Source organism: Calypte anna, chromosome 1, assembly GCF_003957555.1.
Source record: "Calypte anna isolate BGI_N300 chromosome 1, bCalAnn1_v1.p, whole genome shotgun sequence".
NCBI lineage: Eukaryota > Metazoa > Chordata > Aves > Apodiformes > Trochilidae > Calypte > Calypte anna.
In genome coordinates, this window is record NC_044244.1 from 178,580,577 (window position 1) to 178,607,204 (window position 26,628).

Consider the following 26,628-nt stretch of genomic DNA (forward strand, 5'->3'; position numbering starts at 1 on the left):
CCTGAGCCTTTGAAAACTTCTTACCTCAGTATGTGTGTTGAACCTGGCATGAGCACGACAGGAAGGAGGAGCTAGATGAAAGAAATCAGAGTTCCAAGGAAAATCTGATGAGTTTTTGGAGCACCAAGTAAGACAGATTGGCTGAGATGACAATCTGTCTGCTCTGTCATGAGGCAAAGATTAAAGAGAACTGGTTTATGCTGTTTAAACAACCTGTGCTACTGGTGTGAAATGAAGTGTTGTAGACAGGGCTGAGTGAGACTGACAGAGACCTGAACAGAGAAGCATCTGTAGGTTAGGTGGATGGAGGAAGTGTCCTGTATTGACTCTGCTTCTTTCCTTTATCCTTGACAGTTCAGTCACCTGGCCGTCTGGGGAAGCATGCTCCTCTGGTTGGTGTTCTTTGGTGTCTACTCATCCATCTGGCCCACGATTCCCATCGCACCAGATATGCTGGGGCAGGTCAGTACCGAGGCTTGGCTGCAGGGGAAGCTGCTGAGCAGAGCATCCCAGCGTCCCAGCGGCGCTGGGGCTGCTCCCTGAACACTCACACGATGCTGGGACAGGACTTGTGCTCTAGTGAGAGCCCTTGTACTGAATTTTAACCTTTTGGTTTTTTAATCCCTGCATTCATTTAGTTTAATCTCCTCATTAGAAGTGCTCTTTCTCTCCCTATGAGTGACATCATACCTGATTATATGCACTGTGGACACTATATGACAATTCTCAGTTCAGTTGGACAACAGTGAGACTGTCTTTTTCATTAGTGCTTTCATGATAAGGCTTTGTGTGCTTGAAAAAATGCCAGGTAGAAATTTAGTTCGTTTGGGGATTTGAGCTTTAATGAGTTCTTTTTCTTCCATGTATTTTGCTTTCCTCTTGTTCCTTTTTCCCATCTTTTGTTTAAAATAAACCAGAATTTATTTAAGAATATGATGAGATGGTCAGAAGCAGAAGGGAAGCCTATTGTCTTACTGGTCCCTTTACAATGTTGGAGGAATTTTGGATTTGTTCCTTCAATGTCAGCTAAGTTCCAGGTGCTGAAATTTTGCCTTCAGTATCATCTTTTCAACCCGTGGTGAGAAGATTGAGTCACAAGCCTGTCAAAATCATTCAAGAGCCTCGTAGGTATTTAAAACAGGAGGTTACCATGAACAATGAAGGATTTAATAAACGTATGGTAAAAGTTATTCTGTAGAAGTGAAACTGCTTTCAAAATGACCAGAAGACAGCATTTTGTAATATATTTAGAGTTTTCCTTATTGCAAAGATTCTGATTATAATACAGAAAGAGAAGAAGGAAATGGATAATTTTAACAAAAAATAAGCATATTTAACTTGTCACTCTTGTATACTGGAAAATAATTCAAAAAGTGATGTTTACAAGCCAATTAGAGATTTTCAAGGTTATTCTAATGTTTGTGCTCAGAGCAGTCAGGACAGGATTTCATTATTGTTCTGCCTAATACATATTTCATATTCTCCTGCTAAAGCACTGGAGATAGAGGAGGCTACAGTAGATTTTCATGTCCAGCTTTTTAGAGCAGAGTGGCAGCTGACAGACTGGGATCAGAAAGTAAATGACTGACAGACAAAGCCTTGGTCCTGTGGTAGTATTTCATGGTGATCTTTATGTGTTTCACCACACATACAGTATCAGTAGCTCTAATTCATATTTTCATATATGAAGCAGAAATTTGACTTGAGTATCACATAGGGCCACAAACTACTTCTCCTCCACAGCAGACTTGTAGTGCTGCCATCAGCATGTTCTGCTTTCTACAACATAAACAATAAGGTGACCTGCTCCTCCAAACAAGAAGGGTCAAACTATCAGCTTTTGCTTGGTGTTGCAGTTTAAGTTGTTTTGTTTTGTTTGTTTGTTTTCTCTTTTTAAATAGTTCTCATTCTTTTAAATTGCAGCTGCAACAAAATTCATCAACTCTTACTTGGACATAAACCACAGGTCTCAGAATAAAAACATCATGTTTATAAGTTTTTTATTTTGCTTGAATATGTTTTTAGAAAGTGCTATTTAAGCTTTGGTTTTGTGCTCTGTTTTTCTGGCATTACTACTTGAGAATGATTGTGTAGTAGTATCTGGCTGAGTGTAAAATAGTCTAGTGTACTTTTTTTAAATAGAGAACACATTTACTTTGGAGTGTCTAGTCCAGTTCTTGCAGAGCTGTGTCCTTAGGTCAGTAATCATCAATCAAAGATGTTAAGGATTGTTTATACGCCCGGAGAGGCACTTTTTGAATAAAAATAGTCAGAAATAATCTATTTTATGTCTTCCAGTGTGTGTCATAGCATTCTATGACAGTTTTTTTGTATTTCTGACAGTAGAAGTAGCAGCACAAGAGTGGATTTTTTGTTTGCCTTTTGTAAAATCCAACATAGCTCCCAAAGTAAAGGGAACTTGCTTAGCACTTGCATTAACTAATACAAACTCTCTTGAGTAATCAGCAGCTGTCATAAAACCAGCTCATGCTGAAATGAGCTGGGGTCATGCTAGGCTCCAGTCAGTAAAATAAATTGCCTTACTGCTTCCCAGACTTAAGCTGTTCCTTTACTCCTTGTACCTTATTTTCTGCATTTGCTAGTAATCAAAGTATGTTATAAGCAAAATGAGACAGTGAAAAGCTTGCTTTGTTTTGGTTTTAATTCTTGCTAGCATATTTATCTTTAAATAAACTGAATTCCAGAATATTTTAGATCCTCATACTATGTAAATCCAATAGCACTTAAAGGAAGCTGGTTTTAACTGTAATACTTATCTAGCATCTGTGCTAGCCAGAACTTTGCCATCAGTAAAAGGCATAGGAGGTGCAAAATGTTTTATTCCATTCATTCATCAAATGTCATCATGGAGTCTTGCAGACTTATGAGTATGTGAAAAGATGCTTTGTTTCTGCTGGGATTTATTAAACCATTTTCCCTAAGTATTCCTTTCTCTTGGCCTTTTATATCTTGAGCATTCTCACAGGGAAAATAATACCATTTTCTTCCTCCTTGAGGGCAAAGGGGCACAACTCTAGTTATTCTCTGCTGTCAAGGAGTCGACACATTTCCTCTGTTTATACTTCGTTTTCACAACAGAATGCATGTAATATAATAAGACAAAACTGTGATAAAAATCTCAGTAGTCCTTAATGAAAGTTTTCCAATAGGATGAGATCTGGTTCTTTGAAATAAAACTGTGGCTGTTTTGGGGTAACCTTTCCAGACATGCAAATTGTATTTTCCATTAATAGTATCAGGAGCAATAATGCAAGACCAAGAAAGTCTTCTTATAGCTTTCTCAGGTTTACTGAATATTTTTGTTAAGAGAAGTTCTTTTTGTATTTGCAGAGAACAGTGACACTGACACTGACAAATGTCAGTGCCTATATTTTTCTTTTGCCTTTGGAGCCAGGATAATTTTATAGGAGCTGACTGTTCTTGAATGAGCACTTGCAGATGGCAGCATTTTGTACAATGTGTAAATCCTTTCCCACCTTCCAGTAGTTTATTACTTACCACCACTGATTGTTGGGAAACAAGTAGCTGTCTATGTTTTTGAAAAGTGCTATGCACTTTGATGTTCATTAATTAGAGATGGTACAGAAATGCACTGTTCTGGGCATGTGAGTGCCTTTTTAATTATCTTTTTCCTTCACTTCTGGGGCGTGTGGCTCACAACCCAGTGGTATTTTGTTGACCAGCACATTAGATAGTGTTACCCTCATGCAGTCTTGGGTATTCTCTTTGCCCAGGGGATGGGGATTTGGTGCCCTGAAGGGAAGAGTGAGGTAGCATTCGTGCTAGTGCATGCACATGGTGTGAGTAAAATGCTTCTCATATTCTTTTCTTGCATGGATTTCTTCATAGACATTGTAGCATACTTCAGGTTTATAAGTAGAAAATTACACTGTATGGGATCAAAGTCTGTGTGCTGCTATTCTCACCTATGCTCATACCTAGACACCTTTATTTGAAAGTATGTGTATGCGTGCAAGAGGATTTTATATATGTGTACAAAAGTGATCAACCTGTGAATTTTGATCCAGACATTATCCACAGTGAAGAACAGATATCTTCCTTCCCCACCCCAAACTAAAATGCTGTGGTTATAGTGTTTTAAGGGAGAGAGGGGGTGGCAGGGAAGGGGTGTTCCCATCACCCCTTTGAAGCATCTGTTACTGGTTGTGGATGAAGAAAGGACTGCTACTGAGCTGTGATTTGTTGGGAGGTTTTTGTGTTGTTTTTTTTTTTTTCCCCTCAATCTGTTTCCCTTAATGTAAGTGTTGTGTTTTGTCTCTGCCTCATTAATCGCTGTTACCATTAAGGAAATGTCTTTAGGAAGACCAGTATTTGTCTCATTTTTTTCATCTGGGAGGAGAGGGGGTAAAAAAGTGTAGCATTTAATCTGGTTTTGAGAGGTCATACACTGGGGTTAATCCAAAATGCAGGTTAGGAATTCAGAGGTTTTACACTCCTGCTTTGTGCTGTACCCCTCAGAACTAGTGTTGAAGAAAAATTTTGAGTTTGGAACCCATTATTTTCATCTAAGGATGATGTTGGGAAGCCCTTTCTCATTTGAGGCCTACAGTTTTCTGGAGGTATTGAAGCTGAAGCTGCTGCACTTCCAAAATACTTTAGAAGAACTGTAATTAATTAGAGAGGAGATTCACCAAATTCACAGAGTAAATGATAGTTGTACCACCAGCTCTGCTCTGCATAGTGGAAGTAGCTACAGAAAGAGCCACTTGGATGCATTGACAACTAGGGGCAGGTTTGCTTTGCTTCCTGTTGCTGCTTAAGTCCTTGACAAAAGATAATTTGTTCTTTCCAGCTAAACTTCCAGATTTTTGCTAGGTTATTTGTCTACTTACATAAAGACTTCAAGGAAGCTGTGCATCAGCTTTACCTGGATTAAAGGTTCTTTTTAACAGGGTCCCAGGAATTGAGATCTCTGGTTGATCTCAATTCATGTTATTGTAACAGTAAACAGGAGTTATTAATGGTTTGCCAAGAAACATCTGTCCCTCTTTTTAGAAAAGCTTTTCATTCTTCTGTGTATGCCATGAGCAAGACAGGTTCACTGTCTTGGTTACTGTTGATTGTTGTGGTTACTCTTGATTGTTACTGTGGTTACTCTTGATTGTTGAGTTTTGAGGGTGGGAAGTGGTCTAGAGGGTCTGGTGGACCCTTGTTGCATGGCAAGTTTAGTAGCTTCAGTTAGAAGGTCCCTTAAATCTTGCTGATTCAGTTATTGCCAAAGTGTGGGAGAAACGCTGAATGGTTTGGAAGACTTGGAAACAATACAAAACAAAACCAAGAAAACCCTAGAAGCAAGATAACAATCATTATTTGTAACTTAATAATTAGGTTTCACCTTACTGCTCTTGCAAATACACACTGAAATACTGACAGCTTAATGTACCTTTTCTTGTTTTCCAAGATATTTTTGCCTTTCTCTCTAAATCTGAATTTATTTTTTTTTTCCTAGAGGTCTCAATTGTTCTTTCTGGCTCCTCACATTCCTGCAAGTTTGGTTTAGAAAACTGGCTGTTCTGATTGTGGTTGGTTTGTCTGCAATCGGTTGCACATTATATTGTGGTGTCAGAGTTTTGGTTGGTGGAAATGCTTCATCCAGCTGTTAGGCAGAAATCAGTTTGCCTGCAGATTGAGGTCCTTAATGCCTGCTGATCATGTTTGGTTTTGTCGTTATGCACAGCAGTCTCCACGCCACTTGATGTGGTTTTTGGAATTTTTTCTGCAGTTTTGGAATAGGCTCTGAGCAGACAAATTAGACTAACGAAAGCATACATACATTTTAAGCATCTGTTGAAGGAGTGGCTGGTTGGTTGGTTTTATAAGCCACACACTGGCTTTCAGAAATTAATCTGTCACTTGGATCTCCCTGACATTATGTATGTAGGACAAAAAGATGAAAAACGTTGAGATAAATAAAAATAAATAATGTCTGAATGCTAAAACAGTAAATTAAAGGTGCTTATTTTCTGCAGGCTAACCCCCTACAGCTTCCACTTTACATGTTTGGCAACTCTGCAGCAAATTTTTCCCAAATATTTCTTAAAGATAGCCTAATTTCCCTTTGGAAGTATTTTATAAAGACTTTAAAGCAGGACTGTATGTGCAGCTGTACCTACATGCAAAAAATAAGGTTAAGCCATGACCATAAAAACTCTGATTTGGGAACTGGTAGTGCAGAGCAAGGCAGTCAGCTGGCCTCCAAAATTCTCTGATGTCTTTCTCTGCTTTTCCTTGGGTCTTTACTCCTGCCCTGCAGAAGAGATGTGGCTGGCAGGCTCCTGTGTTAGATGGAAGAGCAAGAGGAAAGTGAGTGGAGAGCAGTGGTTACCTGCAGACTGTACAGATGGTGCACAGGGTCTCATTTTGGTTTTCCTTCAGTGCTGCAGTGTAAGCTGGATGCTAGCCATGCTGTCTGGCCAGTGTTTGGAGATCAGGTAGCCTTAACAAATTTAAATGCTGCTCAGTAGCTTAAATAAAAATACAGTGCACAGAGAGAACATTTACATTTCAGTGATATTGGTGGATTGTCCAGATTTATTGCTTTTGAGTAGGGTATAGCAGTGTCCAGGAACAAGCTCCTTCACTCAGGAGAGCATTATCATTCCATGGTAATGGATGGTGCTTCAAAAATTGCAATTCTTTTTCTGTTAGGGGTCCAGGGTTGATCAATGTCCTTCAAAATTTCCCCAAATCACTTTTTTCATACATTTTAAAGTATTGCAAAGCCTTGCTGCATGCTTGTGGAAAGCTTGTTTGGACGATATCCTATTCAATATTTTCTTAATGAGAAGCATCTGGCTTTTAAATTTATAAAAGCAGCTACTGTATTTTACCAGAGGCAGTGTGTACTAATACTCATGTCTACAAAAAAAGTCTCTGTTTTGAGCCACATTGACGAGCAAGGACAAACTAAGAACGTATGACTTGCCATACTGGTTCAGAGCATTACTGGAAGTAGGCTGTGTTATGCATTAGAAACTTAAGGAGGGAAAATGAAAGCTGCTCTGCAGTGTGGGTTTGTCGTGTAGAACAAGGGTTTGTATGCACCCCAGTAAAAGAAAAACCTTTGCATGTTGGAGAAGCATTAAGTGGAGAGTAGCCAAAACAATTTTTATGCTTTTTGCCTCAGTGGCATCTTTTGCAGATCAGTTCTATCAGGCAAACTGTGCTGCACAGAGGGTGGGTAGGGTGGGCTGGAGGGCAACATGAAAGGGCTTCACAGCCAAGAGATTTGGGTTTGCCTCAGCATCTGTTCACTACTCAGCACCCCTCTCTGAGGTTGTCATCCATGAGAAGCAGCCACATTTCCAGGCAGTGTGAAGGCACTGAGCAATATCCTGTTCCTATGTGATTTGCCTAAATGGTCTGGCACGATGAAGATGGGCAGAATAGAGAGGACTTGAGAGTTATAGAGATTAATATGCTGTTGGTCTTATGATCTCTAGAATACAAGGAAAGGAAGGTGGTAGGGTAATCGTGAATATAAAATGGTTTTTAAAAGAGCATTTAACCTCATAGCAATGAAGCAGTGGCTCCTTTAGAAAATGAAAGGAACAGCAGATGGGAACTAATCCAGAGAGCAGGAGGTGACTGTGAGTTGGAATTAGTGGTTTTATAGCTTGCCTTGGTCACATTTAAGTCACTTTGTTTCCTGACGGATACAGGAAAGTCCAGATAGCAGATATTTGGGGTTTGGTTGGGATGTTATTTTTTCCTTCATTCCTTGGGGACAGGATGGTCATGTTATGTTTTTATTTGAATTTACTTTTTAATAAGAGATTTTGTTGGGGGGGAACTTTCTGTTTGTTTAGCTGAATTTGTGCTCCATGCCACTGTTTCTTCCTGTGCTGATTGGATTGCATTTTTATGAGAGACAAGAATAACTGTTTTGTATGGGAAAATATTTCCAGATCAATTTGAAACATACCTTTATTCCCTTTCCTCCCTACAGTATACGTTTCATGAGTTCATTTTTCCCAATTGTATTATGTCAAAATTTGATCCAAGAAGCCCTGAGGAGTGGAAATGATCTCTCTTTATATTATTCTAAGATGTGAGTACACAGGCTTCAGGAGCAGTGAGGCTGGAAGGAGTTCAGTCCTCCTAAGTACCCTGCTGTTGTTGTGGGTCAGCTGGTGAAGTCTGTCACCCGTGGCTTTCCTGTGAACTCGACAGCCAGTGGCAACGATGGCATCTTCTGATGCTTCTCTATTGGTGGACATGGCCAGCAAAAAGCAATTGTAATGTGAATGCTGTATGTTTTGGGAGTGATTTGGGGTTTCTGTGCAGTCAGACTGTCCCTGTTTGGCTTGTAGAGTAAGGTGCTCTCTTTTGGTTATGTGTATCACTTGAGCTGGTGTTGCTGTACCAGAAACTTTGTCAGAAGGCAGGGGAAGGAGACTGTGGGAAAGAACAGCATTAAAGTGGAGGTTCTAAGCCAGATCCCCTCCACAAAGCTGTATTTTCTTTAGCGTAGTACATGACTCAATATGATTGATAGGACACAGAACAGTGTGGGTGTTGTCCATAGTATAATGTATAAAGTGTGAAGGAGCCACCCATTATCAGATGTTCCACCATTGGTCTCTAGTGTAAAACCCAACAACAGCACCTCTCAGTTAGCTTCATGTTGGGAAGTGAGTTTCTTCCACCGTTAAGAGCTACAGACTCTTGCCAAGCATCTTGCAGGGCTCCGTCTTGCAGAGGACACACCTCTCTTTTCTGGTACATGACTGGAGGTAATTTGGTGCTTAATGTAGTCAGCAGGCCAGTGCAGAGAAAGCCTGGGCAGACACACTACTGTGTCTGACACAAAAAGACAAGTATGAACATCCTTTCTCTGTAGTGTGGAATGCTTTTTTGGAGGATGGAAGGAGAAGGAAGTGGTTAAATGGAATAAGTGTCAAAATTCAGCAAAAATGACTTTTTTGTTTTCAGTATATCAGTCCAAATACGTGGTGTTGAACAGCATTTCTCTGAAGGTACTTCTTACTGCTTGGTATGTTCAGCAACTGGGAAATGCCAAATATTTCAAAGAAATAAACCAGAACAGTATTATATGTGAACTTATTTCTTTAATCTCATTCTCTGAAGTGATTGACTCAGTTAGATTGAAATCATGTGTCTGAAGCATTTTTCATTTTCAGAGGGTTTATGGGAAAGAAGAGGATGAATTCCTGCCTGGCGTCAGTTCCACCTGTAGTGGTCTGTGAGCTGCACCCAGTACTGAGCAAAGGAGCTGCTGAGAGAGCAGGATTCTTTTTGGGAGATAGGCAAGGAAAATAAAGTGTAGAATGAAATAACATTGGCTTTCAAAGTTTCCACACCATATTCAGTCCACTGCATGGGTGTGCAAAATGTGTGAATGATGAGAAGATAGTGTGATTATTAGAGTTCATTTTAGACTCTACAAAAATTACTGTCACCTTTCATGCACTTATTTTGTGCAATATATTGGAGTAAGCATCAGTTTTTGTAAGCATCTAAAGGATTTTATTAGTTTTGTGCTTCCTGAATTTATGTAAGCTCTTGCTTTCAGTGTTTTATCCACCTATGTATGTACATCCAGTAGAATACACAATGTCTGGCATTTTATTTTCAGGTTGTTGAAGAAATATTCTTGTTACAGGGTTCTGAGAGAATCTGTGAGGAGATGTACCAAAAAAAGGGATATTTTAGGTTATTTCTGTTTCAGAGAAGCATGAAGAGTAACCTTCATGCTGCTTCAACAGCAGCTGTATTTAAGGCTTTTTCCACATTCAGAGGAAGTTTGACTGATGATGCAGAAATCACAGAATAATGGCAGTAGGAAAAAAAACTCTAGGATCACCCAAGTCCAATGATCAAGCCAGAAAAAAACACCATGCCTGCTAGAGCATGTCCTGAAGTGTCACATCTATATGCTTTTTTAGTATCTCCAGGAATGGTGATTCCAGCAACTCCCTAGGCAACCCATTCCAGTGCCTGGCTACTCCCTCAGTAAAGAAATTCCTCAGATCTACTATAAACCTGCCCTGGTGCAACTTCAGGACACTTCTTCTAGTCCTTTCATTATTTATTTGAGAAAAGAGACCAACACCCATCTCCTTACTGCCCCCTCTCAGGCAGATGTAGAGAGCAATCAGGTCTCCTCTCAGTGTCCCCTTCTCCAAACTGAACAACCCCAGTTCCCTCAGCCTCTCCATATAGGACTTCTTCTCTAGACCCTTCACCACCTTCATTGCCCCTCTCTGGTCGTGCTCCAGCACCTCAGTGTCTGTCTCACAGTGAGGGGCCCAGAACTAACACAGTACTCGAGATGCAGTCTCACCAGTGCTGAGTTCAGGAGCTTGATCTCTTCTGCTGGCCACGTTGTTTCTGATTTAAGCCAGGATGCTCTTGGGGCCACCTGGGCACACTGCTGGCTCATACTCATCCAGGTGTCAGCCAGCACACTCAGGTCCTTTTCTGCTGGGCAGCTTTCCAGCCACTCTTCCCAAGCCTGTAGCACAGCATGGGGTTGTTGTGACCAAAATGCAGGACCCAGCACTTGGGCTTTTTGAAACTCATACAGTTTGCCACAGCCCATCAACTGAGCCTGTCCAGGTCCCTCTGCAGAGCCTTCCTGCTCTCAAGCAGATAAGTCAGAGAAAATGATGGTGAATTTCTTTTGACAGTGTTACACCGTTGACTTTCATTTTGCTTTTATAGAAGTGCATGCCAATATAAAAAGAAATTTTTAAAAATGGAGGAGGGAGAAGTGAGCATATGGAGTAACAAGATAGGTATCTGGTGGGGAGTGGAACAACAAAAAAACGAGGCTCTGTGAAATAGTTTTCCTTAGGTTGCTATAAAAAGTGCTGTTGTCATCTGAGGTTAGGCAAAATCTCATTGAGCTGATGGGTCTCTCCACTACTGTTCATTCAGAATATATGTGAGGGGCACTTGAACTCCTGACTTGCCTGCTTCTTTACACAGCCCAAAAGATGAATGAAAGGCAACCCCAAAATGCAAAATGTTTCCCAAGGAGCCAATAAGCCTTTAGTGACAAGTATGTTTGACTTTTGCTGTGTATAAGGGAGAAAACATTACTTAGGAATGTGGAATTAAATTGAAAGGTTCAAAATATCCAGAGAGGGGACCAAGAGGGAGCTTTTAAGGGATGTTACTGGCAGAATTTATTACTGTGACTGTGAAGAGTGTGTGCGTTCTGGTCTTGTGATACTAGAAGACAGAAAACCAAGTGTTTGTCATGCTTTTCCTATGGAAGCAAGCAGAATTGGTTTAAAGCCATATGCAGCCTGCATCAGCTTCTGATGAAAGTGGCCTGCAAGGGCTAAAATGTATCTGGCTGTCACAGGAAAGACAAAATAAATGACAACCTGTAGTGGATCTGGATGCTGGGGTTTATTTCAGAATCAGAGAGATGTTCTCTTACCCTATTTGATTTTTCTCATTCACTTTCTCCTACCATGGCATTCTGTTCCCTAGGTCTTGGCATTCTATTCCTTAGGTCTTGCCTTCCCTTCCCTGCAGTAAGGTCACTGCTGGTCTGGAAAAGCTGGACACAGTTAGGGAGATTCCTGCTGTGCCACTGCTGGGCAGTGTTGGCCACCCATAAGTGTTACTGGTCAGGGTCCCTGGGTATTCCCCAGCATTCATCTGTATGCATGTCCCTCTTCTCTGGGATCTTCTGCCACTTCCAGGATCTTTCCTCCACCCAGCATCTTGCCCTTCTTCTCTTTATACCATTTCCCTGTTTTTTCCAAAACAGTCACTTGTTTACATGGACTCTTGTTTTTTGCATGGAACCCCAAGCCCCTGGTTTCTCTGATCAAAATATTGTGTATGCAGAAGCAAAGCTCATCTTCAACCTTATAACTGGGGCTAACGTCTCGTAGCTCATTATTAGGGGATTTCAGGACATGCCACTTCTGTGTAGTCTAAATGTTACCAAAATTTACAGCCAGCGTGTACCAATTGCAGCTAGACCAGGCTTCTGCTCAGAAGTTCAGCGTTTCAGTTTTGAACATTTGAAGAAGCACCTAGCCCATGAACAGATACGGTTTTGTGGGAACTTTATAAGAGGTTTCTCTTCCCAGAAAGCCAAACTGCTGTGTGCCAAGCAACCAGTTTTGTTCCTGTGGGTCTAGGGCTTTGAAGCGCAGCTGAAATATTCTCCTCCATGGTGCTGGTCAAGTGCTGATGTAGCAAATGTATTTATCATTAAAAGGTTTAGTTCTTTTCCTCCCACACTCTCTTAGTAGCCCTATATGGCTTTCGTTGTAAGACTTTCAAGCACCATATAATAAATACACATAATCAGTCTGAGACACACTGTGCAGGGTTATCATATGGGGGGAAGGGGCTTTTTTATTCACATGGGTGCAAATATTTGGTGAAATATTTTTATGCTTCATCTCTGACATAACAAATGGGTAACACCACATCGGTCTGGTTGGTGGCATAAAGAGAGCTTGCTGAATGTGGCGTGTCTGTGCAGCTCCTGCAGGGCTTGTTCACGTGGGGACCTCTTATGCTGTGAAGGCACGAATTTTAGACTTCTGAGAGCAGAAAGGGACTGGAGACCTGTGTAGAAACAATTTACTAAATTTAGCGTGTGAATGTTAACAACTGTAGATATGTTGTAGCATCAGCTGCTGTCATCTGTTGGATCGTAGCTCTTTCTGAGGTTGGGTCTTCATTGCTAAACTGATGAACTCTGATTGAACAGAGCAAGTAATTGCAGGTTAATCTTCTGGGCAGTGATTAAGGGGATCCTGGGCTTTCCATGAAGTAGTAAAAAGATATGTACAAGTTTATCAGCTCAAATCGGAGATGCAATGTGTCTGCAATTGCTTTTTACACCAAAATCACTTGAGATGCTGCTTTAAGACAGACTACAGGAGGGGTTGTGTGAGAGAAAGAAATGTCAAGAGAAACAAAAAAAGAGAAATGTCAAGAGAAACAAGAGCTGTGGAAGACATTGCCTGAGTTAAATTATGCTCATTAATTCAATTTGAGGCTGGAATGTGTGTAAATAAACCCTGGCAGCTGCAGGAGCTCTCGTTTCTGCAGGGCTTTGGCAGGAATGCAGGGGCCAATGGACATGAAATCCTGGCGCTCTTTTGAGAAATTGCAGGCAGACAGCTCTGCAGCCAGGAGAGAGAACAATCCAAGATTTACTGAAAAGACGTAATCACTTTAAGCAGACTTGAAGAGTGTGGAGTTTCAGACATGCAGATTTGGAGGTAAAATTAATGCAAACAAAAACTAAGTCATAGAAAAACCACGGGGCTTACCTAATGCTGCTGGGTTAATGGCATTTTTTTACGTTCCAAGCTCAAAATGGAGCATGAGAATTGTAGCTATACAAGTGTACAAGTGTTTTCCGGGTGATCCGAGTCTGGGTTTTCACCAGAACCTGTCTGTAGGTAGTGTAACACTTTGTGCTATGTACAGGAGGTCAGATTTACTGGCTGCATGAAGTAAACTGGCTTGTGTCCTTAGAAGTTTAGGCTTTGGTCCTCTTCCTGATCCTGGATCCCCACAGGCACCTGGAAGAGCCATAGTCCTAGAGTTTGTCCAACCTCCTACTTCCCAAATATTCAGAAGACAAATACCTCCATAGGGTACTGAGTATGGGATAGAGGCAGTTCTGCAGCAGTTAGTGAGTGATGGATAGTTTCTCAGATCAGTAGATTTTGTGGGGTTTCTTAGTAGCAGCAGCTGCTATTTTCTGAAACTGATTTGAATCTGAACTTGATATAGTATTGTGATTTAAAAATAATTTTTTTAAAAAATAAAGAGTTCCTGACCGAAGAAGAATCTTTGGTTTTGCTTCCTGTAATCTAGGATTTTAAATAAGAATGTCACCTAGAGCTAAAGCAGTTTGAATTTTAAAGGCAGCCAGATGACCAGTATTTGAGGTAACTAGTAATTGATTATATTTTATCGAATACTTGAAATCTGATAGTTAAGTGATACATGAGAAAACAAGGGTTTTTTCCTCAAATAAAAACCAACTTCAGCCTAGGTCTCCTCTTTCTACACATTTTGGTTTTTACCTCAGTTCCACTGTCTTCAAATATTTGCATATCTGAACAGTTCTTAAAAGCGTGTTGGGACCCTGTGTGAAAATTGGATCTACTAAGGTCAAAACCATAGAGCAAATGCTGTAAATGGAAGAACTTGATGTTAGTTGTTAAAGCAACAGTTAGTATTTGGGTTCTTTGGTGTTTGGAGTGGCTTCTGTGCTTTGCTCATTAGATAAATCAGTGCATACAAAGATGTGTATGTATTTAAATGTAACAAAACTAGTCAATATCACTTCCTGATTTTAAAGTTATTTTTTTAAAGAGCAATTTGTTATATGTGTGTGCTCTGACTTTTACCACTGTCCTTTTCTGCTAGATGAAGTACAGGTACCTTTGTATGGCTGATGATAAACCAGGAGGCACTCAGGGAGTGTCATGAACAGTCAGATTGTTAATTACAGTTCTTAACTGGCCACTGTTTTCTTTAATATCTGTCTCAGTAGCAGAAGCAGAGCTGCATTAAATTCATTGACTAACATGTAAGTTTTTCTTACTGCTCTGAGAAGGAAAAACACAAAATCAGACCAGAGATTTTTGTGCCATTCATTGAATTTGAAGAACTGATGGATGTTTGGAAGTGTAGGGCAGAAAAATGGGCAACTGAGAAAAGGCATCCCAGCAGTCAAACAAAGATAGGTTCAGTCACGCGTAACACTTGCTTTACCTTTGTTTAAAGAAGAATAGGAACAACAGGATGTACAAGTTTCCTGGTCCTTCAAACACTTTAATGACACACTTGTTGTAAATCTTTTGCTTTTACTATAGAAAATATCCATCTGAGCAGTGGTGGTCAAAACAGTGAAAAATGCTGAGACTTCTAATGCGTTATTTTATTCTGCCCCTTTTCTTAAGCTTATTTTACATGTACTGTTATTTATGCCCCCTTCAGCCCAGCTCACCACAGACACTGCTGGTTTCAAACATCATCTAATGTGGGAATAGGGACAGGAAGGTCTGCTGATGCCTGCTGTCTTTCAGTAGCTGCCTCTGGGTCAGTAGCCTCTGGCTGGCTTTGTCCATCTTGGGAAACTTGAATTTTCATCAATTGCTCCTGTCAAGGGCAGCATAAGGAATGCTCTCCTCAGTCTCAGCACAGTGAGTCTGAATACATGTGTACAAGTCCCCTGGAAGCCTCTGCTTGCTGCTATATTTTACTGAGGAAAAAATCAGTTTGATTTGTATTCTGCCTCTGGTGGTCTTCCCTGTTGATATTTAGAGAGGCATCTAGTGTTTAAAATCTGCACGCAACACACCCTCACTGATTTTGTTGCTTTCCTCCAGCTTCTCTACCCACTTCTACCCAAATACATGCAGCCAACACCCTGACATAGGTCCCTGCATAGGTGGACTCGGGTGCAGCCACACTCCTTCCAATTCACATGGGCTGCTGCCCCCACCCCCTGCTTTTTATGTCTGCTCAGAGGCATGCAACGCCTCAAAGCATCATTTCTATTAATGCATATGCATCTTCTTGTAGATAAGATTTTCTGGGGTTTTCTCTCATGTATCTTGGATTTACATCTTGGGGAGCGTTGTGGAGGAGCTTTTGCAGCTTCAGGTTCTTTTCTCTTCATCTGGCTCCTTGCAGGGCCCCTGAGCCACACTCCTGCTTCCTGCTCCATCCCTGGGCCCCCTGCACCTGCTCAATTAACCACCTCAAGGAAGGTCCCATCCAGGGAAAGCTGCTCTCTTACCCTAGGCTGGGTAGTGCATATTCCAGTAGGGCTTCAAAAGAGCAGAAAGGACTTGAGGGAGAAATTTTGTGAGCAGTCCAGCAGTCACAGCAGGGGATTGGAGGGCATTTTCCAAAGTGCCCTCAATTAATTAGTGTTGCTGTGGCTAAAGACTGAAGCCCAGGTACAGCTTCGAGTGCCAACACTGCAGGGAACGCCCTGAAGAGCCATTTCAGCCAGTTCTTTGCTTTATATTTGATTCCTTCCATTTTACTTTTTCTTCCAAAGGGACTCGACTAGGACAGGAGTCATAGCCTCACTGAAAGGGAATTTATCACCGCAGAATACATTACTGAGTTAGAGCCCTTTCTCCCTGCTTAGCTACTGCTGGCTGTTTGTTTAATCTGTTAAACAGCTTGGAAAGCTTTAAACATCTGTGCCAGAACTCAGCTATGAAGCATAAAAAACAGCTAGTGCCATTTCAAGCTGAAAAATCAATTTGATAGTCTGAAACCTGGCTGTGTTGCTGGGCCGTGGTCATCACAGGGGTTTGCAGAGCCTTTCCTTGCTTCACCTGCACTCTGCTGTTAGGATTTAGCATTCCAGTGCCCATCCTCCTACTGTCTGCCTGTTGTGGGGATTTTTATATATTAATTCAGACATCCAAAGAAGTTTCCTCTGCATATTTTTTTTTCTAAATGTGGAACTTCTTCCTTCCAGTCTATACTGGGCAGTACCTCAAATTAAGTGGGTTTTTTTAATTTTTTTTTTCTTAAGCCTTTGGGCCAGTGATGAGTTTGAAATCTGTCTTAAGGTCAGAGAGTAAGAAGGTGATGTTTATAGTAATGGAGAAGGAAGGAAATCACCTGTGTATCTACAACTACAACTTACCACTTTCTGCAACTACCTGAAAGCACGTGGTAGCAGGGTGGAGGTTGGTCTTTTCTCCTTAGTAACAAGCAACAGGACAAGAGGAAATTGTCTCAAGTTGTGCCAGGGGAGGTTTAGATTGGATATCAGAAGCAGCCTCTTCATTCAAAGTGTTACTAAACACTGGAATAGGCTGCCCAGGGAAGCAGTCTCTGGAGGTGTTTAAAAGACTTGTTTAGTGATGGTAGAGTTAGGTTAATGTTTGGACTCTATAATCTTAAAGGTCTTTTCCAACCAGAACAATTCTGTGAGATTCCTAGATTCTTATCTTGTGCGTGGGATTTCTACCAAATAGTGTTACCAGATATTCAGTTAAAGTGTTTGATAGGGATGTTTTTAATGAATTTAATTCCATTAAAAGTAGTTTTGAGATCTGCCAGGAAGGTGGATTATTTTGATTTTTTGCAGCCTGAGGCTGTGAGGATGGGAATGTTAGTATGTTAAAGTAATTATTGCTGTGATTTTTTAGACTAATAGGTTGTGACCTCTCTCTACCTCCCACTAGAAAGCGGGGGATTTCCTCCTCTGTGGTAATCTAAATCTCCTATTGTTGAATTCTAGTGGTGAAAAGATCCCAAATGGCCATCAGCTTCCTGGTAGAATCTTGCTGTGGATTTGAGCAATGTCCCTCTAAGGCTCGGGTGGGCTTTAATACGACTTTAATTCTGCCATCATATGTGCTTTGCAGTGTGACTGCTACTATAATTGCAAATTTGCCTTCAAATAATAGCTTGCAGTGCTGTGTAACTTCTTTCATGACTTTGGTACATGCGTCATGTTCAATAGTGCTACTTACTGTGCTGTGTGCAAGATTATAGATTCCTTGAAATCTTTTTGGGTGAGGAAATAGAGCAATTACTCATAATTCCACACCAAATATGCCAAACTGAATAGTAGAACCTAAGGTAGTAGTGGAACTGTGGTAATTTTAAACCCATCTAAATTAGCTTTCTACCCCACTGCATCATTCCCTGAAATCAAAGAAATGATGCAATACAGATCTTCCATCTAAATTATTAAAATATATTCCTTGGAGAAGAGGTGTGTTCATATATAAGTCTAATGCAATAAAGATTTATTGGATTTTCTCATAGTGGGAACTGAGCAAATTGACAAGGAGAGGAGGGGGGAATTACAAGGGGTGTAATACCAGTGATCAGATGGTTAAAAAGAAACTCTTGTGATTAATAGTATTTCTATTTAAGAAATATGTATGAAACATTTTAATGACAGTATTGAAATACTGTACTTCAGCTGTACAATGCTATTCCTGTACAGGAACTTCACCAGTGATAGTTCAAGGTCATTTTTTCCCCTGGCTCTGCCATTTCCCAGTCTTGAACTACCTGAGCTGCTTCTACAGTTCCCAGTTATTTTCCCAGCCATCTGTTGTCTACCCATTTGTCACTTTTGAGTTCCTTCTATTCCATTCTGCATTATGCAAGATCATTAAGAAAAGCAGAAATACAATGTATCCACTCTATCTTCTTTTCTCCTCTCAACAGCTTTGTTCTCTTCTGCTTCTTCCAGCAGTCCTGCCCTGAAAAACCCCACATCATTTGCTGTATCTCAAACTCAGTAAGCTGTTGCTTTCCTCTGACATCTAGCAAATAGCACTGTTTTTCCTGCCTGCCTCACAAAATTCTCCTCCTACACCCTTTTTTCCTGTTGTTTCTTTAGTGACTGTGATGTTGATAACCCTTGGCACAGTTTCTAATTCTCTTCAGCCAGGAATGTCTTCCCAATTCCTTCCTCTCCTCATCACAGAACGGCACATTCCTGAATAACTCTCAAGCCACTGTCTTTTTTTAATCTTTTTTGATAATTCTGGTATTATCATCTTTGTAGAGGCCACCTTTTGTCCCAAGCTATCATGTTAGCATCTGGCCATCTCAGTTCCTATGGAAAAGAAACCTGCTCATACACAACAACTTGTAGTTATATCCTATTTATTCAAGACACGGCTGAAAGGAAGGGAAGTAGGTCCTGGCAAGAGTCTCCCAGCAGAACAGGGACAGAGTAATAGAGCAGAAGTCTACACTAAAACTTGCTCTGTGTGGAAAGCACATGGCAGATACTATTGTGATACAGGGAACTAGTTTTATGAGTAGTCCATGGTCACAAGTACTCTGTGGCATCTTGCTAATGTCTTCCAGTTACACAGTCTGATTCTGGAAAAGCAGTGCAGTGGATGTCAAAATACTAAATCTCTGTATCTAATCTCAAACACCTCTTTGTGCAAATGCATGGTTGACAAGTAGTTATAAGTTGCATCCAAAATAGATGTGCAACTGTGAGGTCTTCCTGATAGTCTTCATGTTTTGATATAAATATGTGTGTGGAAAACTTTGTTGAGGGAAGTAGTACATCAAAAGGGTTAATAATCCATAAAAGAGATTAAGGATCAAATGGCTCCACAGAGGAAGAGGGAACTCAAGACTGAATAATGCTTTGAGCTTTCTTGGAACAGAGCACTGCCAGCTGCTGTTATAATCCCATCACTCTCAACAGGCACACAGCAAGTCTGGGACAGTCATGTCTCCTAGTTCAATATTAAATGAGCTACTTTTGAAGCTGGCATGCAGGGTTATGTCATCCTCTTAATGAAATGAAGTGGCCTGTAGTGTGCATCCTTACACATCTGTAACCACTTAGGAATGCCCCTGAAGTTTTCCAAACTGTTACAAACCACAGGAGTACAGAAAGTGTAGGGGAGAGGGAACACTGTAGATTTTATAATGAGTAAGCTTCCAGTCCAGAGGACAGTAAGTAGCTTTGTAGAAGAGATTTGTGCTCTGACTAAGCACTTCAATGTTTTGGGATTTTGGTGTCTTTTCCTGGGTTTTTTTGTTTGTTTGTTTTGTTTTTTGTTTATTTTTTGGTTTTTTCTTTTGTTTTGGGGTTTGGTTTGGTTTTGGTTTTTTGGGCGGTTTTTGGGGGGTTTTTTTGGTGTGTTGTTTAGGGGTTTTTTTTTTTGGAGGCTAATCTCTTTAATACCATGTCACTGGATCTCCCTTTGGTGGCTTGTACCAAACAGACATCTGGACTCTTATTCTCACAGGTTTGGTCCAATGTGAACTCAGCACAATAGTGGTAGATGCAGAATATGACATTCCTGAAATTGGTCGTCTTCACTGTTAGAATGGGCTAAGATGAGAGGTGTAGGTAGTGACAGAGCGATGTGAGTGTTAACACCTGATGAGTGTACACTTTCTGTTTGAATATCACTTCTCTTCCACTTGATCCTTCTGTTCTCCACCCCTCATCTTCCTCCTGGGTATCCCAGTGACTTTCTGTATCTTTCAGTACCTGCATTGCTTTGCTCAGAAGAGTCCAGGAAACAGTTTGCCATTTCCATCACACTTGAATTAGAGTCTGATCTCAGAAGTATAAGGTAGAGGCTAGCCCATTATTCAGGCTTGCTGGCCCCACTTGAACTTCAGTGGGGATTGTGGTCCTCCTTGTAGCAAAGTGCAGTGTGGGAAGCAGTAGTGTAAAGAATTGAAAAAAAAGTTCATATTTTTAGGTAGGCCTTAACAGTTTTGCTGAAAATGCTCTGGTGTCTATTATAGATCAGACTGTAGCACTTTCTCTTCTTGAAAAAGTAATACTCATCTAGTCAATAACATTGGTTTTGTGATGTTGAATGCTTTAATTCCAGTTTGACACTATGTCAGGAGCTGCTAGCAAGTTGAAGGGTCTTCCACAATGTTGTGAAAGGGAATCTGGCTTTTACACCATTCTCCTCCTCTATAAAACCATGGTCCCTGCCTCCCTCTTAGGTGCCAGCCTCTTCCTAAAGTGTTTTTTGCCCTGACAGAGAGCCCCTTTCCATTTCTAGTGCAGGTATAAAAGCAATTTGCTTGTCTGACTAGAGCCATCCTGAGTCTCCACATGTGTGGGCTGAACTCTGTTGGCATCCTGTGTGCCAAAATTTGTCTCATCCCAACTCACAATCAGTCAAAAGCAAGAATGCAGTCTAGCACCCAGCTACCCCACTCTAAATGACTGCCCACACCTATTCTTCGTAAAACAGTAAAATGAAAGGGATTAATTTTAAAAGGAAATTCAGGGCATTGGTCCTTGAGGAAAAATATGGCTTTAATTCTGACTTGCAAATTCATCTTAGAGTTAACAAACATTTTTGTATGCCCTTGTGTCTGTTGGTAAAAGCTGTGCTCTTTCTATGCTAATTATCTCCTCCTTTGATTGCTCCAAACTCCTCTGTTTTGATATCCCCAATTCCCAAGACGTACTTTCAATCCTTCCAAGCTTCAACAATTTAAATTCTCTTTCTAGCCCATTAATCAAACCCTGCATATTTTCAAATTCCTCCTCAGGATCCTCATGCACTCTTTCTAATGTTGCCAGCTCTTGCCTATTTATTACAAGCAATTTGAACCCGGCCTTCACTCAGGAGGCCATAAGAACAAGAAAATTCACAGTATAGCCCTTCTGCTTTCATGTACTTTGTAAATCAAGTATATTTCCATCTGATGTACTGTAGCATGGAGGAAATTGCTCTGTTTTTCAGGCAAGGACCCTGTATCTTCACAGCTGTTAGTGACAGACGTGGGTTATATGTACCTCTCTCAACCTTTATTATCTGGTGTTTCTTTGCTCGGGCAACCCCATTTAACGTGTAAGACAATTAAGCTTTTAAGAGTGGCTTCAAATCACACTAGAAAAAAAGCCTGTTTGTATTGATAGAAAGAGAGCCAAAAATGTTCTTTGTCATATTGCCTTATGAAGAAGCAGCCCATACTGTTGGCTTAGCTAACCCATGCAAGTGTTATGATGCTTTGCATTCACCTAGCACATAAGATGGTTTAAAACTAGTGCTGTTACAAAGGCCCACTTTCACCTCTCTAATATCCCACACCAAGTACTCTTTTGTTTCATTTCTCTTCCTGGTGAGAACCCCCTTCTGGTGGTCCCTGAGTTCCTTGGTGGCAATGTGCCTGAGGTGTGAGGCCAGGCAACTAAAATGGTGGAGGAAGGTACGTCAAGCTTCCTGGCATCTTGATTGAGCAACATAGGTAGGGGAGACCAAATGAGAGCTGGCCATCCACAGCAGCAGAATTTGCTCTCTGATCAAACCCCTAGTTCATACCTGGGTCACTCTCCTGTGTGTTGCTTGTCCAGCACCTGAATCTACCCTTCAGCTTTTTCCTTTTCAGGGCACTGGGATGGCCACTTGAAACATTTCTTCTTTATCTGCCGCCTTAATTCAGTGAAACCTGAGTGAACTCAAGCTGCTACTGAGATGTGCTCTTCTTCAAACTTGTTTTAATTTAAGCCAATATATTTCAAAATTTAGGAAGAGTCAAACAGAACAAGGCATGGTAACCTAATCCTTTTGCTTAACTCAGAGGCTAGAAAGATATTTCTTTTACTTGTTTGGCACAAGATTCTGCTGTTATGATTCACAGCTGTGATGATAGAGTAGTTTAAGATTGACTTTGTCATACTGGGATGGGATGGGATAGGATGGGATGTCGTGGCAAGTCTGCCAGAAGAACACATCCTGCCCCCTGAGGCTTTGCTGCTGACCTCAGCATCCCTTGTTATTCATTTCATCTTTTCAGACTGGGGTTTGCAGCAGAGATAAATACCAACTTTTGCATGTCCCACATCTTTTTCCTGATACTTTTGATGGGTTTGGAAGCTCAGTTGCATTGAGTATATGTACCTGGAGGGGGTTCTTAGCCTCTTCTGTCCTGTTCTTTCTGTCAGTCTTCCTGTTGTTTACTGATAGATATGTTGGTGGGAAGTTAGGCCAATCTCCACAGTCCTCCAGAGGGGGACAACCGCTCTCTGAGCATGATCTCAGTCACACTGTTGCATGAGCTATGGATTGGGCTGAAATGTGTTGCAGCCCTGAATCCTGGGAGGTCACAAAATCTGTGAGTTCATGGTGACTCAGGGGAAAGTCAAAAAGCAAGGCCAATAGCCTGTTGTGCAGATAGGGAACACATCAGATTTAGCAAACCTACATGAATTGCTGAGCCTGTTCTTCCTGTACAGCTTTGACACAGCTGTTAACTCTAAATAAGAAGCGTGTTTCAAAGTCAGAGCTTGTCTTTGAGGGATACTGTGTTTTCACAGACTGGAAGAGTAATTCTGCCTGTTCCTTTCCATATATTTAACATATCTGAATTGCTCCTCAAGTAGTGAACGGGTCTACTTTTTGTTGCAGAATATGTTAGTAGTGCCCCAAGTTGGGGAATCACTTCTTTCTGAACAGTTATAACAGCTTCTGTATAGGATCATATAATACCTGAAGCCAGAACCATCTCTGGAGCACTTCTGCAATCACACTAAGTAGGGCCTTACTCCAGTAGTAACAGGATCAGTTTGCTTGAAGAAAACGTTGTCTCCACACAGACCATTGTGTCTTTTGTTACTGAGGGTTATCTTAACCTTAAATCCCATCTTGCTATTTCATTTTTCATGCAAGGTTTTCAGTGGCTATTGCTACATGTAGTGACCTAGTGGCACTGGTTCTTCAAGAGGATTTGCTCTAGCTGCAGCTGTCTTCTTCAAGCTTTATTTAACTATAAAATAGTCTGTATTAACTGTTTAAGATCTTTTTTTGGAAAAAGCATTTTATGCTTAGTTTTGTAGTTCTTTGTAGAGTCTAGAAATACTTTTAAATGTCCTTAAAAAGTGATAATATTTCTTCAAAAATTAGAACTCTCAGGGCCTTGCTTCTGCCTCATGCTTCTGTAGACAAGATATAATTAAAGTAATTTAAGAGTCTTGTTTGTGAAAAGAGAATCATCTGTATAAATGCTAAGAACTGAGACTAAAAGGACTTAACTGGCATATTGTGAAAGTACACAGACCCATTGAGTGCAAAGTCAGAAACCTTTTCAGCTCTATGCCTCATGCTTTATGTAACTTCTTAAAGACTCCATATCATCTGGCTGACATCTTGTCCTGGAAGAAGAGGGGAATAGAGCAAGGTCAGAGGTGGTGTAAGGAAACCTGGGGATAGCCAAGTGCCTCTGCCACTGGAAATGGGCTTCTGCACAGAAAGTTTTCTGAACTTTCCCTCAGGGATGACTTTAAACAAAAGGTATTTTTTTTTTTTTTTTTTTTTTTATCTGGGAAATCAACTATCAAGTCTAATACAGTTGGTTTATGCTGAACTTTGATAGATGGAATTCTTTTCCAAATGTTTTGCACATTGTGTAGTGTTGATTGTGGTTTGCAACAAGCAAACCTTGATTTATTCATAAGGCCCTTCAGTTTATGTCCTCTCAAATTCCATGTGTTCCATCAGCATAAAGCCTTGGATGTGGACCATACAGCTTTTCTCTCTCAGTTCCAGGACTACTGCATTTAGAGTTGGAGCCAAAAAATGCAGTGTAGTTCCTATCCCTGTCTGACAGAGTCCTGCAGACTGACCAGGATTGAGGAATTTCAGCCCTTTGCACAGGGCTGAGCAGTTTCTCAGTAGTGGAAGAGTCCACCCATCATCTGGGGGTTGTTCTGTGCTACTGGGGCCCTGGCATTTCTGTGATCAGACATGGTGCTGCCTCACTTCAGTTTATTGACATTGTCACTGTTAACCTTGATCTTCTGACCCAGAGGGACAGTGGTGACATCCAGCTAGTTGACATTTTGACATTGCATAAAGCCCTTCTGCAGCAGGGCTAATTGTATCCATAAATGCACTTACACTAAGTGGGAGAAATATTTCTGTTTTAAGAGAACCTATCTAAATTTTTAACAGGTTTCTTTAAGTGAGATAGTAGTGGTTCTAGTTTGTAAATCTGTTTATATAGTACTTTTCATAGCAAAGAGGAAAATGTATCTGTTCTACTGTATACTTGTTCTTGGAACATCTGTCATTGTTTCTGGCTAGAGTTAACAGGTAAAACCTCAAGAAAAATAGGAAAGAGTTAACAGGTAAAAAACTCGGGAAAAGACTACTTCAACATTTCCAGAAGTAAAAGAAATGATTATTTGAATGCCAAGGAAAATAACTCCTTATTCCTGTAAAAAATAAGAGTTTCTAATAGAAATAATTGAGTCCCATGACAAATCTGAATTATTCAATCAGGTTTGCTTAATTTGATCTGTAGAACCATTTCCTTTCCTACTTGCCAACTGACGGATACTGAAATGCTGATGGATTTTAAAGTAAAAATGAGTAAGACTCTAACTCAAGATGCATGAAGCAAAAAGGGCTGAGGAACTACATTACCACCATAATCTTTGTGCATTTTAAATTCTCTAGAACAACTTATTTGTATTTTTGCTATTATTTGTCAGAAGAAAAAAAATGTTTTAAACAGAAAGCCAGGAATCTTGAGAAATAAGCACATATTATTTACTCAGTTCTGGATTTTGAGATGCATCATGATAATGTTCTATTTTTTCAATGTTATGAAGGCAAAAATACTGTGAAAATTGAAATTGTGTGAATTAATGACACTGTAACAGATGATAAGGTTTCACAAATCAGCTTACTGGTTAAACCACGGAGTCATGGTCTGAGGAGCAAAAATTGCCTGTTGGCTTTAAAAATGTCTTAAAGCTGGTTACATACAGTGTCTGCAAATTATAATTCCTGTAGCTGGAAATAAGTTACTTGTGGCATACTCCAGGGGTTTGATCTTTTAATACTACATATAAATATAATTTGAATGAGAACATCAGACATAAGATCATAGTAAATGTTCACTGGTGATATCAAAGTTAGAGGAAGGCAATAGCAAACACTTCAGAATTTATGCAACCCTATTTAGAGGGATTTGGGATTTTTTAAGTGTCTGATTCATTCAGTGAAAAATGTACTTTAATGCAGACAGATGTGAAACAATGAGTCTAGTGGCAACCACAAAAACCAGAACATTATTAAACAAAACAGTCATGGAGTTCACTGACCAGACATGAAATTGAGGTTTTCCATGCAACTATGTAGCTGGAAATACAAGCCCAGTGTAGCTGTGCAGGAGAAAGAGGAGATTAGTACAAAGAAGGAGGGAGAGAGAGAGGAAAATGCTGTACAAATCTGAAGAGGAGTATTGTGAGTGTAAAATGTGTTACTGGATCACAGAAAAGGATGAGACTGCCTGTGGGGTTCCACGGGACAGATCTCAAGTCATATGGCGCCTCCAAAACTAAAAAACCCTTAAGTAAGAGAGTCATGAGCTCACAGGATTTGTCTCCAGGGCTTTGTTTCAGTAGGGATTGCAGTGTGGTAGGTCTGAAGGAACAGCTGGAAACAAAGTCATCCACTTCTGTTAACCAAAGGACAGAGCTCTAGCCAGTTGGGTTGGGGTTTTTTTGTGATATGGTTTGGTTGGGTTTTTTTTTTCTCCCTCTCCCCTGTTTTGGACCTTTGACTTAGCGATTCTGAATCATGAAAACAACTCTGGGAGGTCTCTGAAAATGAGAGGCTGAAGTGTCTGGATACCAATGGATGTTTCCTGGAAGAGACAGGGTAACTTGAAGTGCAGTGAAGCTGTAAGAATGCTTAGGACAGCAATGGAAGCAGCAGAAATACCCATAGCAATCAAAGCTTAATGGTAGGGACCAAAAGAGATGATTCACCATGAAGTGTCTTGTGAGACAAACAGGAAGGTTTAAAATGCTCCTCTTCACTGTGATTGTTTTTTTTAGCATGGTTTTCAAGTACAGCACTTTGTTCTAAAAAGAACTGGAAATTCGGGTAGCATCATGAGTATCAAGGAAAAAGAGCTGCAAGTGTAAAACAAATACACAATTGGACAAATCTGTAAGAAGGAGCCTAGTTTGAGATACCTTTGATACAGTGAATTTAATATGGAAGAATGTTTTTTGGCATCTAAAATGTGTTTCATAATGCTGAACTAGTATTGAATACACTACTTCAGTGGTCTGTGACAGGAAAGGAAGACACGGTTTGCTCAGCCATC

The 26,628-nt window shown here is 40.5% G+C and overlaps 1 protein-coding gene across 1 annotated transcript in view; it reads left to right on the plus strand.

Annotated features, from left to right (window-relative positions):
* ATP8A2 (ATPase phospholipid transporting 8A2) overlaps nt 1-26,628 on the plus strand; it is a 276,235-nt gene that overhangs the window by 181,813 nt on the left and 67,794 nt on the right. The window contains exon 32 of the mRNA XM_030458567.1: nt 355-462. Within this exon, the coding sequence (XP_030314427.1) occupies nt 355-462 (108 nt within the window). The remainder of the gene's footprint in view (nt 1-354; nt 463-26,628) is intronic.